Source organism: Meriones unguiculatus, chromosome 19 (assembly GCF_030254825.1).
Source record: "Meriones unguiculatus strain TT.TT164.6M chromosome 19, Bangor_MerUng_6.1, whole genome shotgun sequence".
Taxonomy (NCBI): Eukaryota; Metazoa; Chordata; class Mammalia; order Rodentia; family Muridae; genus Meriones; species Meriones unguiculatus.
This window is the reverse complement of record NC_083366.1, coordinates 32199786-32216838: the sequence shown is the minus strand read 5'-3', so window position 1 is coordinate 32216838 and position 17053 is coordinate 32199786. Positions and strand designations below refer to the sequence as shown.

General features: G+C 40.1%; 1 protein-coding gene across 7 annotated transcripts in view; it reads left to right on the top strand.

The window, feature by feature from the left end:
- Hecw1 (HECT, C2 and WW domain containing E3 ubiquitin protein ligase 1) overlaps positions 1-17053 on the top strand; it is a 302639-nt gene that overhangs the window by 205472 nt on the left and 80114 nt on the right. For 4 of the 7 annotated variants that reach the window (XM_060372932.1, XM_060372933.1, XM_060372934.1 and 1 more), the window contains 4 exons: positions 275-1627; positions 5600-5701; positions 10807-10957; positions 15963-16096. In XM_060372932.1, the coding sequence (XP_060228915.1) occupies positions 275-1627; positions 5600-5701; positions 10807-10957; positions 15963-16096 (1740 nt within the window). The remainder of the gene's footprint in view (positions 1-274; positions 1628-5599; positions 5702-10806; positions 10958-15962; positions 16097-17053) is intronic. The other 3 variants (XM_060372935.1, XM_060372937.1, XM_060372936.1) reach the window with 3 other exon arrangements.

The window sequence follows — 17053 nt, the reverse complement described above, 5'->3', positions numbered from 1 at the left end:
AAACACTGTTGATCTCTGAGGCAGGATAAATCTCTGGGACATTAATTGTTTTTCTTAGCAGTCCCTTGAAAGCCCTGACTGAAAGTGTCATTATTGTTAAGATCACTCATCACAGAATTTTTCAGTAGTGATCTAGAGAGTGAGAAGCCCTCATCTACTCATAACCAATATCCTATACTAGAGATCCTTTGCTGTGTTTTTCATATGCCTACACAGAGCACTAGCTCCCATTGCTTTCCTGGAAAGAATGACATAGTTTTCTTCTTGCCCACAGACGACGAGGAGCTCTCTCTGAGCGCCGAGCCTGAGTCAGCAGAAATGCCGGCCAGTGTCATGAATAGGGCGGTGGAAAGCAGCAATGGGGAGCCTCCCCGAGATGCTCCAGAATACTGCAAGAACGTAAGGCCAGAGTCACCAAATGAAGGGCATGAAGTGAACAGCTCAGGAAACCAAAATCAGGAGCATGCCGGCCCGATTGAAGAAGCTGCCGGTACTATGGAGGCCGGAGATGGTGGCAAGTTCTCCGAAGGACCAGAAGAGCCTGGAGAGCTTCAGGACCCAGAGCAACACGACACCCAACCCACTCTGAGTGCAGAGGAAGTGGCAGAGGGACTTCACCTGGGTGAGGATTTGCCACCATCGCTGTTGCCAGAAGATAGTGCGGCTCTAGGCAGCAAGGTAGAAGAGGAAACAGTGGCCGAAAATGGAGCCAGAGACGAGGAGATGCAGGAGAAGAGGCAAGAGGAGGAGGAGGAGGAGGAGGAGGAGGGTGTTTCTACCCTGGAGCAGGGAGAGCCTGGACTGCAGCTGAGGGCCTCAGTGAAAAAAAAAAGCAGACCGTGTTCCCTACCTGTCTCCGAGCTGGAGACGGTGATTGCATCTGCCTGCGGAGAGCCTGAGACCCCCAGGACGCACTACCTCCGCATCCACACCCTGCTGCACAGCATGCCCTCGGCCCAGAGGGGGAGCACCACGGAGGAGGAGGACGCCATGGAGGAGGAACCCACCCTCAAGGAGTCCTCCGAGAAGGATGGGCTCAGCGAGGTGGACACAATAGCCGCTGACCCCCAGTCCATGGAAGACGGGGAGAACGAGGGGGCCACTCTGTGCGCGGCACCCTCTGACGACCCTGGAGGCCATTTCTCCAGTTTGCCCAAAGGCGTCGTCGGCTCTGGCCAGGATGGAGACGCGCACCCCAGCACCGGGAGTGAGAGCGACTCCAGCCCCCAGCAGGGAGCCGACCACAGTTGCGAGGGCTGTGACGCCTCCTGCTGCAGCCCGTCCTGCTACAGCACATCCTGCTACAGCAGCTCCTGTTACAGCAGCTCCTGCTACAGCAGCTCCTGCTACAACGGCAACAATCGGTTTGCCAGCCACACGCGCTTCTCCTCTGTGGACAGCGCCAAGATCTCCGAGAGCACAGTCTTTTCTTCACAAGAGGATGAGGAGGAGGAAAACAGCGCGTTCGAGTCGGTGCCTGACTCAGTGCAAAGCCCAGAGCTAGATCCCGAGTCCACAAATGGGGCTGGGCCTTGGCAGGATGAACTGGCTACCCCTGGTGGGAATACAGCAAGAACTACTGAAGGTCTGGAGTCCCCCATGGCAGGTCCCAGCAATAGGAGAGAAGGTTAGACTGCAAACCAGATCAGTGAGAATAGAACCACATAGACAATAGGACACAAGTCTCCTCATACGGTGGAGGGACCCGTCCCAAAAGGGATGGCCTTGATAATATATATATGCACTCAAGAGGCTGTCTAGGTGTGTGAATTTGGGGGACAACATGTCTCAGATTCACACCGAGAAATATAGCCAGTAGGATGTGAGCAGCCAACCTACCTGTATGTGTGTTTCTGTTTGTTTTGATTCATGACCTGAACTGGTCGATGGAAGTTAGCTCTCTGGTCTTAACAGCAACTAGAAGCATCAAATGCTATAAACATCAGATGATGGCAGAAACACTTTATTATCAGCATTAGGTAGCAAATATGTTGCCTTCTTAAAACACGCTGGAGATCATTGAGAGATACCGATAGTAGTTGAAGGACACAGATTCCCACACACACCCCAACACACTCCGATAGCTCTGGGGGCCACTCCTCCAGTTCACACAGAAGCCCAGGCATTTGTCAGCATGGCAATGCACTCTGTACATGGGTATACTACATAACCTTTTTTTTCCCTACATGCCCAGTTTTTGTTATAATAATTGATTTTGCTTTCTTGATTTGGGCTACTTTAGCTAATGGGAAGAAAGAAGAGCGTTATTAACCAGAGTCCCTCAGTTTGAGCCTGGGCCCTGGCATCACTAACAAGCTATGCCCCATGCCCCATTAACTAAAGACTCCATAAACAGAAAAGCAGGGAAAAAAGGAAGTCACATTGGAAAAGAAAACTAAAAGTTTCAGTGGTCCACATCAGGTCCATGTTTAAGGTCCTGATGTGAGGTCTGGGTTTAAATGAAGTTGTGTACAACTGAGTTTAGACAAAGGGTTAGTCCTGCCCATCATCATTGCCTAGGTTTCCCTCTCATCATCATCCCGCCTACCATCACTGCCCCCCATAATGGCTCCTGGTTTTCCCTGAAGGATGGACTAGTTGTGAAAACTATCTGAAGTCTCCCAGAAACAAAAAGGCTTTCTCTCTCTCTCTCTCTCTCTCTCTCTCTCTCTCTCTCTCTCTCTCTCTCTCGCAACAGGCCTCAGCCTTTTCCTTCTCCTGACATGATATTCTTAAGGAAATTCCAAATTCTTGAGCCTGTTGGTTCAAAGCCTGTTAATCAGATAGACTGAGAGACACAGCACCTCTCTGGAGTACCTCCATTTCTGCCAGTCCAGTTATAATATAGATGCATAAATTATTGTGTTTTGAATAAGATTCTAATCCAAAGGCTGCCATCTCCAGTTTTAAAATGAATCGCTTGTTCCACATAAATCCAAGCTAACACCCATTAAACCAGTATGACTTATCTACGTTTTATTTCTTTTCCTTCTGTAAAACTTTTACTTAAAGCTCAATCTAAAACAGTTATCAAAAGACAGACATGCCGTCAAATGAAAGGGTCAGAAAAATGTGGCCATGTCTCAGGCCCTAGAGGCAAATCCATCATGCCACTTCCTCACAAAATACCTACCACTCTGTAGATTCATTTCCTTAAGTGCCAAGCAGTATAACTGTAGCACTGACCTCAAGGAATAATTGGAAGAGTTAAATGAGATGAAAGAGGGAAGCACTCTGCCTCACTCCTGATAAGACTTCTCTCAGGCAGATGAGCAAGAAAGCTAATTCTTTAGGCTACTAGTGAGAAAGCACTCTTTGAATCTAGCCTCCCCATTTTCACCAAGGAAAATTTCATACAATTAAATGCTGATCACTTTGCTTCAAATAGCATTCTCATAGGTTATGTTGACACCAATGCATAGCTTTTAATTCAAACGGAATAAGAATTAGTTTGCTCTGGAGCGAAATGTGAATGGCCATCAATTCTAGGTTCCAAACCAGTTTCATGAAGTTTCTGTGGAAACAGAATCAAGATATCCATAAATCTGGCACTTTAGGAATGCATCAGTGGGAACAGTGAGTAGGTTAACTGTGCTTAGAGCATGGGGGAGAAACCTGGGCTACAGGCCTTAGGTGCTGTGTGATGGCACTCTTAGCCCTCTGATTAGTTGAAAACTAGAATGTTGTCAAGTTCATTCATTCTAGAAATGTTTTGATGGTTTTCATCTGTCTAGATGTTAGGCCAGCTTTATCTATCAGTAACAGAATGTTGTATCTAACGCAGAAGGGAGCAGAGAATAGCTGTTCAGTAGGTGAACAATATCCCAAAATAAACTGTAATTTGGCTTTGGGTCTGCAGCATTCTGCCCTTTGCACATCACTGAAGTTCTAACTGGTCAACACTGAAGTTCTAACTGGTCAACAGTCTACAGACACAGATTCTTTCCAGGAAGCCTCTTTCACACCTGTCTCTTCTACAGATTGACCATGTTGGTTATAATCAGAATCAATTTAAAGGCCCTCTCTTATTTTTAGTTGAGAAATATTATCCCTTATTGAAGATACTGAACACTTACTTTGAGGTGAAGGCGATCATGTGAAGTGGGGCCCTCGGACAGAACAGCATTGCCTACTTGTTTGCCTCCATCAGCTGCCACGCGCCAGCCACGTCATTACAGTTTTAGGGCTCACAAGTAGGTAGGCTGAGCTCCCACCAAGCAATAACATATTTGCTTGAATTAATTACAATGAGGTAAGGTTTCTCTGAAGAACCAAAATTTAAAGTACAGCAGCTGATGGTGGAACAGCTGTGTCATTGTTTTTCTTTTCAAATTTCTAACCCTAATCACATGTGAAAATAAATGTGAGTACCACATCCACTTAAACACAGAACTGGGGTTTGAAACAGCCACTTGCCCATTGTGAATGGTATGCTGACATGAGGAGTGTCTTCCTGGATTTCTACTGGTTTTGTCCTCTGGTTAGTAGGGTGTGAGCCTGGTAGGAGGTAGGAGGAAAGCCAAATAGAGTTGGATGGGGCCTGCCTATATTCTGAGCCCTTCAGGGTCTCCAGAAATGGAGAGAATACTTAAGTACTGTTGACGTGATCAAGCTGTACACCTCAGTAGATTGTGAAACAGAAATACTGTTCCAGAATTTCGTTTTGTTGATCATAAATCTGTACTGACAGTAGTTCAATGTACATAATAACGACTCATAAAATTCACAAACATTTATTTCTATAATTTCTCTGTATCTGCCTTTTTTCTTCTGTCTATTCCACTTCTGTGTTTCAAACTTTCTCATATCAGTCTTCCTTCCTTTTATCTAATGCCTTTGTCTGTTGTCTGTTCCTCTTTCCAGAGCACTTTTTAGCTTTTTGGACTCCTCCTCCACGTAGTCTGGAATAACCATGACTTCCCATGTCATATTTGGCTCCACATCTTATCTTCTAATTTCCCTTTTTAGGAATTTTTATTCTTGGACCACCAGTCCCTTGATCCATCTTAGAAAAGCACTGTCTTAAAGTTTCAGTCTCCCTCTAAATCTAAAAGATAGTCTTTTGATAGTCTTCTGTTGTTTTAATTATGAAACCTTCATAGTCATATGATCAGGTGTGTTTTTTATAACCCAACAAAGCTTTTATAAGACCGTATAAACACTTTATGAGACCTTATAAACAAACAAGTCCTATACCGGACTAAAATAAGTTTTCCCTTGAGTTCCTTCCTGACGTCACCTTCTAACCAAGACAATTTTAGTGGCTATAGAATCAAATTCCAATCCCACATATCAGTTGGTCTGTGTGGCATAGATCAAGAATCAACATATTTGGGTTTTTCCTTGTCTTCCTCTTTTTTCTTTTTCTCCATCTTCCTCTTTCTCCTCCTTCTCCTTCTTCCTCCTGCTCTTCTTCCTTCTCTTCCTTTTCCTTAATAATTTGTGTCATGAATGGCATGGTTATAGCAAACTGACACAAAAAAAACTAGATTTTGCCATTTTATTTGGTGTTTCTTATGGTGATCTTCATTTTTGCAGTCATGTTTATGTAACATTGCCGTAGCAATGAATATGAATGTCTTGACTATCTTGTCCATAGGTGAATGCCCTATACTCCATAACTCCCAGCCAATAAGCCAGCTTCCTTCCTTGAGGCCTGAACATCATCACTATCCAACAATCGATGAGCCTCTTCCACCAAGTAAGCTTTAGTTTTCAAACCTATGACTTAACTCTCACCAAGTCCGAACAGGTCAGTGTGAACTCATATGCAAACATACAAAGCTCTCTCAGTGTTACAAAATACCAGTACACACCTACTATAAAACAGCATTTTTTTAAGAAGCTGTTCAATATATGGTATTGAAATGATAGCCTAATGTTGTTACTATTCCTAAGTTTCTGAGGGAGAGGCAAAAAATCGATAACACTTCTTTACAAGATCTGGCTAGTCTTTGTGACTTTTCAGTCTTACATTTACCATTTTTAAGTTTTCAGTTGGAAATAGAAATCCATTTTTCTCCAGTGAACCCATCAGTCATGAGTGTCTCCATAGAGTAAGACTACTTTAACCCACAGTGCTTTTAAAGTAGACTTTCCTAACTATAACTTAAATCAAAGGATTAAAAATTCCAAATGTCTGCTGTAGTTTTTAGGCATTTCCAGGAAAACAATTATTTTTAGGATAGAATTCAATATCATTTTACCCTAGTAACCGTCTTCTATGATTAATAATTCCTAGCTAGTCATTTGAATTTAGGAGATTCACTTAATCTCTAAAGTATTATGTTTAATTATTTGTGGGAATAAATGCTTAATCTCCTCATCTGCTAAATGCTGTTTGGACTAGGTAGTCTGTGTGTGCCGTTCAGGCTTGGCCTGTACCACTCCATTTAAAAGATTTAGGAGAAGGACATGAAGTTATGCGTGTTATACACTCGTTTAACACAAATGAGTGTTTATGAATCCTGAAACTTCTCTGTTTAGCTTTAAGATTTTTCTATACAAAGATAATCATTAATACTTGATATAGTGTTACATCTAAAAATTTATTCTTAAAACTCACATTTTAGACAAGCTTGGATTAGGCAGTTGGAATTTTCAAAAGGAGAAATGCTTGTTTAGGAATTCATCTATTCTTAGTAACAAGTATTTTAGGTAAATACTCCTTTTCTCCTTATTCAGTCACACTTTAGCGGTGAGGTTATAAATATCTTCTTTTTTTTACTTTCTTTCAATGGCTGGAAAACCTTGGTGCCTGCTTTTGGTCACTGTATAAATGTCTTCAATATATACACTAGCTTAAAGCATTGCCACATTTATTTCTCAGAGGCTAAGCTTCTTTAATTTTTGATGCTTAATTTCTTTCTCCATTTATATACTGACTTATGATACAACTTAAGAAAAGAATAAAAAAAAATCCATATTTCATAGTTTCTACTTAGCATTAATTTGAAAATTGTATATATAACATGTTATTGCCAAAAAACAGCCTCGTTCTCACAAAAAAAAAAAAAAAAAACCATCTGCACATGTAAATATAGCCTGATCCCCAATCCATGCAGGAACAGAACTAGTTATAAATATATCAATTTTAATTAAAAAATAATAACACAAATTATGAATAATTTGACAAAAACCACTTCAAAATAATTACTAGTATAAGCCACTTTCAGCAATTAAAATAGACTCCAAATAGGTTTTAATTTTCTATCCATATATCAATGAAAATATCAGAAAATTTGCTAATAAATTCTGACAACAGGATTTTGTGAGGCAATCTTAAATAAAACATGAGTGACTGCATTACTGATAGTCATTCATCCATCAAGGATTTTGTTGATTAATCTGTAATTGGTGATGTTTTAGGTAAACAAAATTGATAATGATCCCAGCCCTCCTGGAGCATCTATATGCTAATCTAGAAAGTGGATAATAAACAATAAAGTAGTAAAGAGGAGCCTAGTGTTAACTGGTGATAAATGTGATGAAAAAAACAAAAGTAGATGAAGATAAGGAGTCTTTTCCTGTGTAGTAGACACTGGTTTGCAGCTTTATATCCAGAAGTCTAAGCAAGCTTCCCTAAGAGGTCAATAACGGATGAGACAGAGGATCTACACATATAAATGCTGAGGGAAAGCTTTACAGGCAAGGAGAGTAGCTGCTGAGCTTTAAATGGAGGCATGATGATAGGCTTGAAGAATAAAGCCAATTCATCGGAAGCCAGAAAGCCACCAATAATAAGGTCAAGCACAAACCAATCACCTGGGGTTTTGTAGACTGTTGGAGTAGTTCCCGACCTTCCTAATTCTGCAACGCCACCTCATAGTGTGGTGACCCGCAATCATAAAATTACTTTCGATGCTGCTTTATAGCTGTAACTTTGCTACTTTTATGAACCGTAATACAAATATTTTTCAAGATAAAGGACTGCCATAGGGGTCGTGACCCACAGGTTGAGAACCGCTGGAAAGGTTTGCCTTTCACCCTGGACTAGGGGGACACCACAGCGCTGTAGGCAGGCAAGTGGTATTCCTGATCTGTACTTTGAAAGGTTTCCCCTGGCTGTTGTGCAGGAAATAACCTGAGCAGGAAAGATAGAAGTCTTGAGGTATGAGGTTATTGCAGTGGCCAAAATGAAAAACACTGACGATTTGGATCAAAGCAGCAGCAGTGGAATTGTTAAGGAACAGTCATATCTGAACATACATTTTAAAGACAACTTTGATGACATATTGAGTATGGGCATTAAAGGAAAATAAGAATTAATAATGACTCAGTTTCAACCTGGACTGATGGCAAAAGCTTTCGTGGAACAGGTTTGGGTAGGAATGATCTTAAGTTTGCCTTGATCATATTATAGTTGAGCTATCATCAAGTTGCGAGGGGGCAAGAAGGCAATTAGATGTATGTCTGTAAAGCTCAAGAAAAAAATCTATACGTGGGATATTGCATTTATTAAACTATTTAAATACATAATCCAACGATAAATGCAATGCATGTTTAAGTTCTTGTTAGCACATAACTTGGTATTCAATAACTCATTCTATTCTAAATGATTCAACCTGACCTACCCTACTGTAAGTTGCTCCAGTGCGGGGCAGATACTGTTTTCAGGGATCTAAGTGAATTCATGACTTGCCGGTGCTTAATCCTTCTAGTAATGCTGAGGCCTAAAGATCCATACATCTTTCTTTGTTTATAAGATATTTGAAAATAAATTCTTTACAAAACAACCCAGAAAACATACTAAAATCCAGCTAGTTATTTAATGAATATGTATAATACTTTAAAATGAACACTCTGTGTCCGAGATACTTAATCTATTAATAAAAGAGTTTAAAGCCTAGATGAACATGCTTTCCAGGCGTGGTTTAGATTTGCAACTTGCTAAGAATGTGTTATCAGTGTCCCGTTCTCCAGTTTTTTTCCCCCTTGGAGAATTTTCAAGGCTAATGGAGAAGTCTCTGCTTTCCTTTAGAGTAAGGATCTGTTTATCTGTCTGTGTCCTTAGGACTTGACTTCGCTCCTGGTTTATAGCAATTATAAGTGGAGTTTTCTCATTTGAACTAAATAGCATTCTTGGTTGGATGACAGTTCAAGAAAAACAATTGTTCAATGGCTTTTATATAAAGAACAAGGGAATTTTCAAACTTCTGGAATAATATTAATGATGAAGTTATGAAATTACACATATATAATAATATCATCAATAGGATGCGTAGTTTTCCAATAGTTGACATCTCAATTATCTAATAGCCTATTTTAGGAAACTCTGCCTAGAATGTATTTCTGTAATTCAACTACATTTTTCTTTCCATTTGCCATGTACGGTAAATTTAGGGTTATTTTGTTATTTGAGTTTTCATTAGGCACTGACAGTTAGGTTAGACATTTGAAATTATGTTTTCAATTAGAAATGCCACATACTATAAAAACCATATAAGTATGCCAAATTTATCTTTAAAACTTGAGAGTCACTATGTCTTACCTAAGCCAAAGTTTTCAAGATAACTATTAATATCTGACCGATTCCCAAAACCGTCCTTCCTCACTTGACAGACCAAATGGTTTTCCTCCTTTTGAAATTGTTTCCTGTTTGTCCGAGCATGTTTAGTACTTCTCTAGCGCTTCCAACATGACACCATATTGGTGTTATTTCCACCACATTTTTATATGTGGGCTACAGAAGTTTTGCCCATTACTGTCCATCATTGCTCTTATAGGCCTAGTTCAGATACACAAAAAAAATCACATTTAAGTCTAAGTTTCAAAGGGTTTATTCATGGATTTCAATTCACTTCAGCTTACATGTACATTACCCAATCATCTATGCTTCTGCCTTGGCTCCTACTGTATATATATATATATATATATATATATGTATATGTGTGTGTGTCTATATATACATATATATGTATGAACACGTACATACATATACATATATGTATGGATGACAATTAATGATAAAATGGGCCATAAATTTGAAAAAGAGAAAGAAGAGGTATATGGGAGAGTTTGGAAAAAGAATAAGGGAAATTATGTTGATTATAATCTCAACAATAAAAAGATAATTTTAAAAGTTTTTACCTTTTGCTTATTTTTAAATACATTTTAACTAAAATGTAATTGCATCATTTCCTCCTTCCCTTTCTTCCCTCCAGCCTGGTGTTTGTTATATTGTTCTATTGACTTGCTTTGGTTTTGTTAGCCAGCCATTGATAGGTTCAATATACACAATTGTTCCCATGGACATTTTGAAACTATAGCTATCAATATTTTTTTTTCCATTAACTCCCTTAAAAGGAACTGCAATTGCTTGAGCCTGCTCAATTTAGAAAGAAGCTTCTGAAGTTGCAGGAACAGCATTTCAGAACTGAGTTAGAAGGGGGTTAAATACATGACCCTCTGCAACTGCCGCCAGCCACGTTAGCGTGAATGAGGAGCAGACTGTAGCGGCACATCAAGGGCCACCGCAGGGTTTGTCCAATCTCCTGCAACCGTTTCCTGAATAACTAGCAAGATTTTTAAAGCAGTAAGCAAATTTTCTTTAGACACTGTTAAATCTAAGCACACGCCCTAGCAAAGGAACCACAGGTATCATGGCAAAGCAGGAAGTCTGACCTCCTTTTGGGGCGGCTGATTCTCCTGTTCAGCAGTCATGGCAGGTGCTTGAGGGCCGGGTGGGGGTGGGGGAGTGGGGAAGCCGCTGGTGAGTTCTGTCTTTAGAAGACCTGGAAGTGGAATGCGTCCACATGAGTCAGTAGTCTGTACCTGACTTTTCTTGTCCTTGTATTAAAACAATAGACTGGGAGGCTCGAGTTGACAGCCATGGACGGGTCTTTTATGTGGACCACGTAAATCGCACAACCACCTGGCAGAGACCGACAGTGGCGCCGACCCCAGAGGGCATGATCAGATCCGGGTCTGTCCACCAGATGGAGCAGCTTAACAGAAGGTGGGTGATTGGTGTGGACCTCTATAAGCCTGGGTTAGAGAAGGAGAGAGAGACACCTCTCTTCTGCCTTCCCGTGCATTATAAGGAAGCTGGGCAAAATTAATTATGTTAAGAAACCCGTTCCCGGTAATTATTTGGAAGGCTGGGTTTGGAAGTTAGTTAAGCTTAACAGGAAGCATGTTAAGCTTGAGTGACATTTAAAGATAGGGTTCCTCTGAATTTCTTAATGGTACAAACTGGAATTCAGAAATTCATTAATTAGGGCCCTTTCCCCCCAGGACTCTCACTAAGAATGTGAGGATCCCCACAAACCCTCCAAAAATAATACGTAAAATTACACATGTGAACACATTTTGGAAAATTTCCCCAAAGATACAGAACTCAAAATAGTTAACATTCCAAGGAGAGTTTCTATAAAGATAAATACATCCCTACAGGAAAACTCCGTAAATCACGTAGACCTTGCCCTCATCTTATCAACTCTGTATCCCCATCACTGTAGACTTTGCCATCATCCCTTAATCACGGTACACCTATCACTATAGTTTCCTCTCCTCTCACAATCTGTACATCCATTGTAGACTTTGCCCTCGTTTCATATCACTGTAGAGTTTTTCTTCATCTCATTGTCATCGTACACCCATAAACAGTAATTCTTCACGAGTGCAAAAGTCATTATCCTAGAAAAGACTAAATGCTTTCTAAATGTTTCTGAAATAACCTCTGATGGCTCAGTTGTGTAACTCCAGCTATTTGGGATGCTGGGTCAGGAGGACCTCAAGGACAAGGCCAGCTTGAAAAACATATCAAGATCCTATCAGAAAGAGGCTTCCAGGATCATTTTGATCAGAAACTATGCCATCACTCTTGAACTTGCACAGATACTATTTAGTTTGGAGTTGCAAACCAAACATAGTTACAGAAAATCATACTGAGTATGACGATTAAAGTCTTTACACTGAGAAATTCAGAGTCAAAAGCTGTAGCACCAAAAATTGCCTGGAACTCAATACAGGATTATTTCTCAGTTAATTCCTATAATTGGAAACTATCTAGCATTAATTAACTCTATATTCACACATATAGACAATGAGCACACATATATGATAAGCAAAAAATAGCAACATGTATTTTCACTTTAAATAACAAACTAAAACTTATTTTTAGTTAACATTATTAAATTATAATGTTAAGGGAGATTTAAATTTAAATAGAAAAAAAACTATATTTACATTACACCAAAGTATAAACTTTTTAAAAAATATGTTTAAATATATATATATGCCATGATTCTCACCTTGCTATGACATGGCAATATAATTTTATGTTTATTGTTTCTTATTATATGTGCTTCATATTGCCACCATACCTTCAGATTAACATTTAAATTCCTATAAATATTCCACTGGGTAGCCATAATTTAATGCACTTAACTTCTCATATAATAATATAAATATTTTATATATTAATATATTAATATTTTGTTTATTGTTTTATCATAAATTTTTATTTGAAGACCAAGGTCATTTTAAATATTAAGACTATATAACGTTAGAATATTCCTTTGTGGTTCTGTTCCCAAAACAGCAGCAGGGAGATATGCAGAATTTAGGTTTTTGCTTTCCATGCTTAATTTTTTTTAACAACGTGGCTTTATAGATTTCACTATGACAAAAATAGTTTTAGTTCTGTCTCATCTTCTGGCCTGTTTTTGCTGATTTAAGAGATATTTCTGTATTTCTGGCATTTTGGAATTGGCTTATATCTTACTTCTTAGAGGATAAACATTTTTTCACTAATTTATTTAATCACTTTATAGCCTGATCGCAGCCCCCCTCTTGTCCTCCCAGTCTCACCTTCACTTTCTCCCCTCCCCCATCCCACCCTTTCTCTGAAAAGGGAAGGCTTCTCAGAGAACCCACCCACCCAGGCACATCCAGGTGCTACAGGACTAAGCACAGAGGATCAGCATTTTTGCCATAATTTCCGCTTTAAGAATTATAGTTAATTCCACGTGAATTTTCTGTTCTACAGCTTTGATTATTTATTGGGTTGGATTGGCGTGGTTTGGTTTGGGAAGGATTTTTTTTTCTGGTTTGTATGATTATTTGCATGCATGGGCAATTAAAATTGTATTATTTCAACTGATTTTATTCCCAATTCCCATGAACCTTTTATATATTTTTAGCTCAGAACAAAACAAGTACAGAAGGACATTAACAGATAATTCCTGATGAAATGGAAAAGGGAAGGCTTTTCTGTGACGTCTGTGATCTGGATTCTGGGTTCTATCACAAAACTGTCACAAGTGTGATACTCAGTTCTCTAAGGGAAGAGGACTTCATTTCTATATCATAAAAGAGAGAGCGGGAGAGCTCTAAAAAGAGTTTAGCCATTTGGAGGATTCACGATCTGTCATATTTATTAGGAAATTGTCCAGCAGAGGCTTCTGCAGTCTTTGGCAACACTCCGACCCCAATTAAAGCCAGAGGTTCAGGCAGCTTCTCACTGATGGTTCTAGTCTCCTGCCCTGGGCTGCATTCCTTGTGTTCCAGCAAGATCACAGCGGGCCATCTCTCACCTTCCCAGAACCTCCTTGCCTCCTTGGGGAGGTGAGACACAGGCACATAATGATCATTGCGTGAATTCCACACTTTGTTATAAAAGGCACTGTCAAGAAATGTCTCGCAGTCTCTGCTGCCGGCAAAAGTGTCTTCTGACACGCTATCAGAAGTGAATGACATATGATAAAATAAAAATGAAAAGAGGTCCCTCCAGCCAGCGGATCTCAAACCTTGATATATCAAACAGTATCTGAACTGCTTCTTAGAAGCACGGGTTTCAGTTTTCTTTCGTTAATGTAATTAACAGGTCCTCTTGCAAGCAGTTTGGAGACCACAGTGGGGAAACTTTAATCCTTATGTTTCAGGAAAGACCAGGGCCATTCTCGTCCAGAGGCCTGCTGTAGAAGAATGAACCTGAACAGGATTAGATACACTCCTCACTTGATTTTATTTATTTATTTATTTATTTATTACAATTTATTCACTTTGTATCCCAGCTGTAGCCCCCTCCCTCATCTCCTCCTAGTCCTACCCTCTTTTCCCCCCATGCCCTTTCCCTAGTCCTCTCATAGGGGAGATCCTCCCCCCCTTCTATCTGACCCTAGCCTATCAGGTCTCATCAGGGCTGGCAGCATCATCTTCCTCTGTGGCCTGGGAAGCTACTCCACCCCCAGGGGGAGGTGAACAAAGAGCCAACCACTGAGTTCATGTCAGAGACAGCTCCTGTACTCCTTACTATGGAAGCCACTTGGAAACTGAGCAGGCTATGGGCTTTCTCTGAGCAGGGGGTCTAGGTCCTCTCCATGCATGGTCCTTGCTTGGAGTATCAGTCTCTACAGGCCTCCTGTGCCCAGGTTTTTAGCTCTGTTGTTCTCCTTGTGGAGTTCCTATTCCCTTTTTCTTTCTATCTCCCTCTTCCTCCATAAGGTTTCCTGCATTCTGCCCAAAGTTTGACTATGATTCTCAGTATCTCCTTCGATACCCTGGTGGGAAGAGTCTTTCAGAGGCTCCCTGTGGAAGGATCTTGTCTTGTTCCTTTTTTTCTCCTACTTCTGATATCTATCCTGTTTGCCCTGAAGAGTGAGATTTCAGCCTCTTACCTAGGGTCCTCCTTGTTTAGCTTCTTTAGGACTATAGATTGTATTATGTTTATCTTATGTTATATGGCTAATATCTACTTATAAGTGAGTATATACCATATTTGTCTTTCTACTTCTGGAATACCTCACTCAGGATGACCTTTTCTAGTTCCCACCATTTGCCTGCAAATTTCATGATTTCTTTGTTTTTTAATTGCTGAGTAATATTCCATCATGTAAATGTACCACTATTTCTGTATCCATTCCTCAGTTGAGGAACATCTAGGTTGTTTCCAGATTATGTCTATTACAAATAAAGCTGTTATGAACACATTTGAGCAAATGTCCTTGTGGCATGGTGGGGTATCTTTTGGGTATATGCCCAGGAGTGTTATAGCTAGATCTTGAGATCTTGAGATTTTGAGATCTTGGGATAGCACTATTCCTAATTTTCTGAGAAAGCACCAGATTGATTTCCAAAGTGGTTGTACAAGTTTACATTCTCACCAGAAATGGAGAAGTGTTCCCCTTTTTCCACATGCATCATCCCTTGAGTTTTTGATCTTAGCCATTCTGATGGGTATGAGGTGAAATCTCAGCATCTTTTTGATTTGCATTTCCCTGGTGACTAAGGACACTGAACATTTCTTTAAGTGTTTCTCTGCCTTTCAGTGTTCTTCTATTGAGAATTCTCTGTTTAGCTCTGTACTCCATTTTTTAATTGGATTACTTGATTTGTTGCTGTTTAACTTCTTGAGTTCTTTATATATTCTGGATATTAGGCTTCTGTCAGATATAGGGTTAGTGAAGATCTTTTTCCAGACTATAGACTGTTGTTTTGTTCTGATGACAGTGTCCTTTGCTTTACAGAAGCTTTTCAGTTTCATGAGGTCCCATTTATTGATTGTTGGTCTTAGAGCCTGTGCTGTTGGTGTTCTGCTCAGGAAGTTGTCCTCACTTGATTTTCAGTTAGACTTGGGGACTTGGCTATTTGTGCTCCTTCTCTTCTCCTCTTCTGCAACACCCTTCCCATCTCCTTCCTGAACACTACTTTGTCATACATGACAGGAGCTGGTAGGATTTCAAAGCTTTCTTTCCAGATCTAACCATCTCTCCCCCCACCCCCCATCCACCACCCTCGGTGTACAGTCTCAAGGTCCTAAAACATAGATTTGTCGAGCTACCTACACAATCAATGTGGAGACAGTTGTCTTGAAAATTGTCTCACTATCTTATTGGACTTTGCAGGCATTTCTCTTCTGATTTCAAGACAATTTTTTTTACAGATTTTTTTTCTAATTGCCTTTTTCAGAGCATTAGCAAACACAAGTTGATTCTGGTCTTTTCGTTTTCTATGTACAGGTATCAAAACATTCAGAGAACCATTGCAACAGAGAGACCTGAAGAAGATTCTGGCAACCCAAGCTGTGAGCAAATAGCGGACGGAGGAGGTGGAGGGAGTGACTCAGAAGCAGAATCTTCCCAGTCAAGCTTAGGTATTGGAGCAGGGGACCCAGAACAACGGAGGTGGCATGTTATAGCTCTGACAGAAGTCCCCAAGTCCTTACCCCGCCTCATGGAATAGCCACACATAGGAGAGCAACAAAATATAGGAGAAAAAGATGGAGAAATTAGAGGCATAAATAAGGGAGATGACAAAGTTTCCCACCAGGAATCTTGGAAGATAGAGACTCCTGTGTGGTTAAGTAACGTGTCTGTTGGTGCCCTAAGGATTTTTCTCTTATAAATAAAACATGTTAAATGTTCAAAATCCATTTCAAATGAGTCTTGGGAATTTCAGGTAAAAAAAGTAGGTCAACTGAGGAGGAACCTGGGCACAAAGAGGTTTCTGGTGGGTTTCTTGCTCACAAATTCCAAGAGCATATTGCTTTTACCACGTATCCAACCTTATTTTTCCGGTTTTATTTCTTTAACTCTAGCCTGACTGAGATGCTGATAACGATGTTTAAAAAGCATGAGACTGGCTTCCACATTTTGTGCCTGTAACTGTAATTACCACAGTGAAATCCCAGTAACCCTCTTTCTCTTTGAACTGAGTTAAATGGTGACAGGTCCTCCTGCCCCAACACACACAAACACACACACACCACACACAAGGCCCAGACACAGTCTAGGCAAATACATATTGTAACTCTCATTCTGGCAGGTCTCAGCGATCATGGGACATGCTTATTTGATTTATTTTTTAAACTATATACTTGGTAGTTTCACACATTTATACAATGAATTTCAGTCATCTTAACCTAAATTTCCCATCTTTTGTCTCTTTCTGTCTCACCAGAACCTTTCTTTACAATAGGTCTCTGGCCTTCTTTCATGAAATCTTTATGTACATAGCCCACTATGAAAGTTTCTTGCCTGATGGTAGGCAAGAGGCTATTTGCTAGAGCAAGAACAAGTTACCAGTGGCTCCTTAAGTAAAGAAAATAACA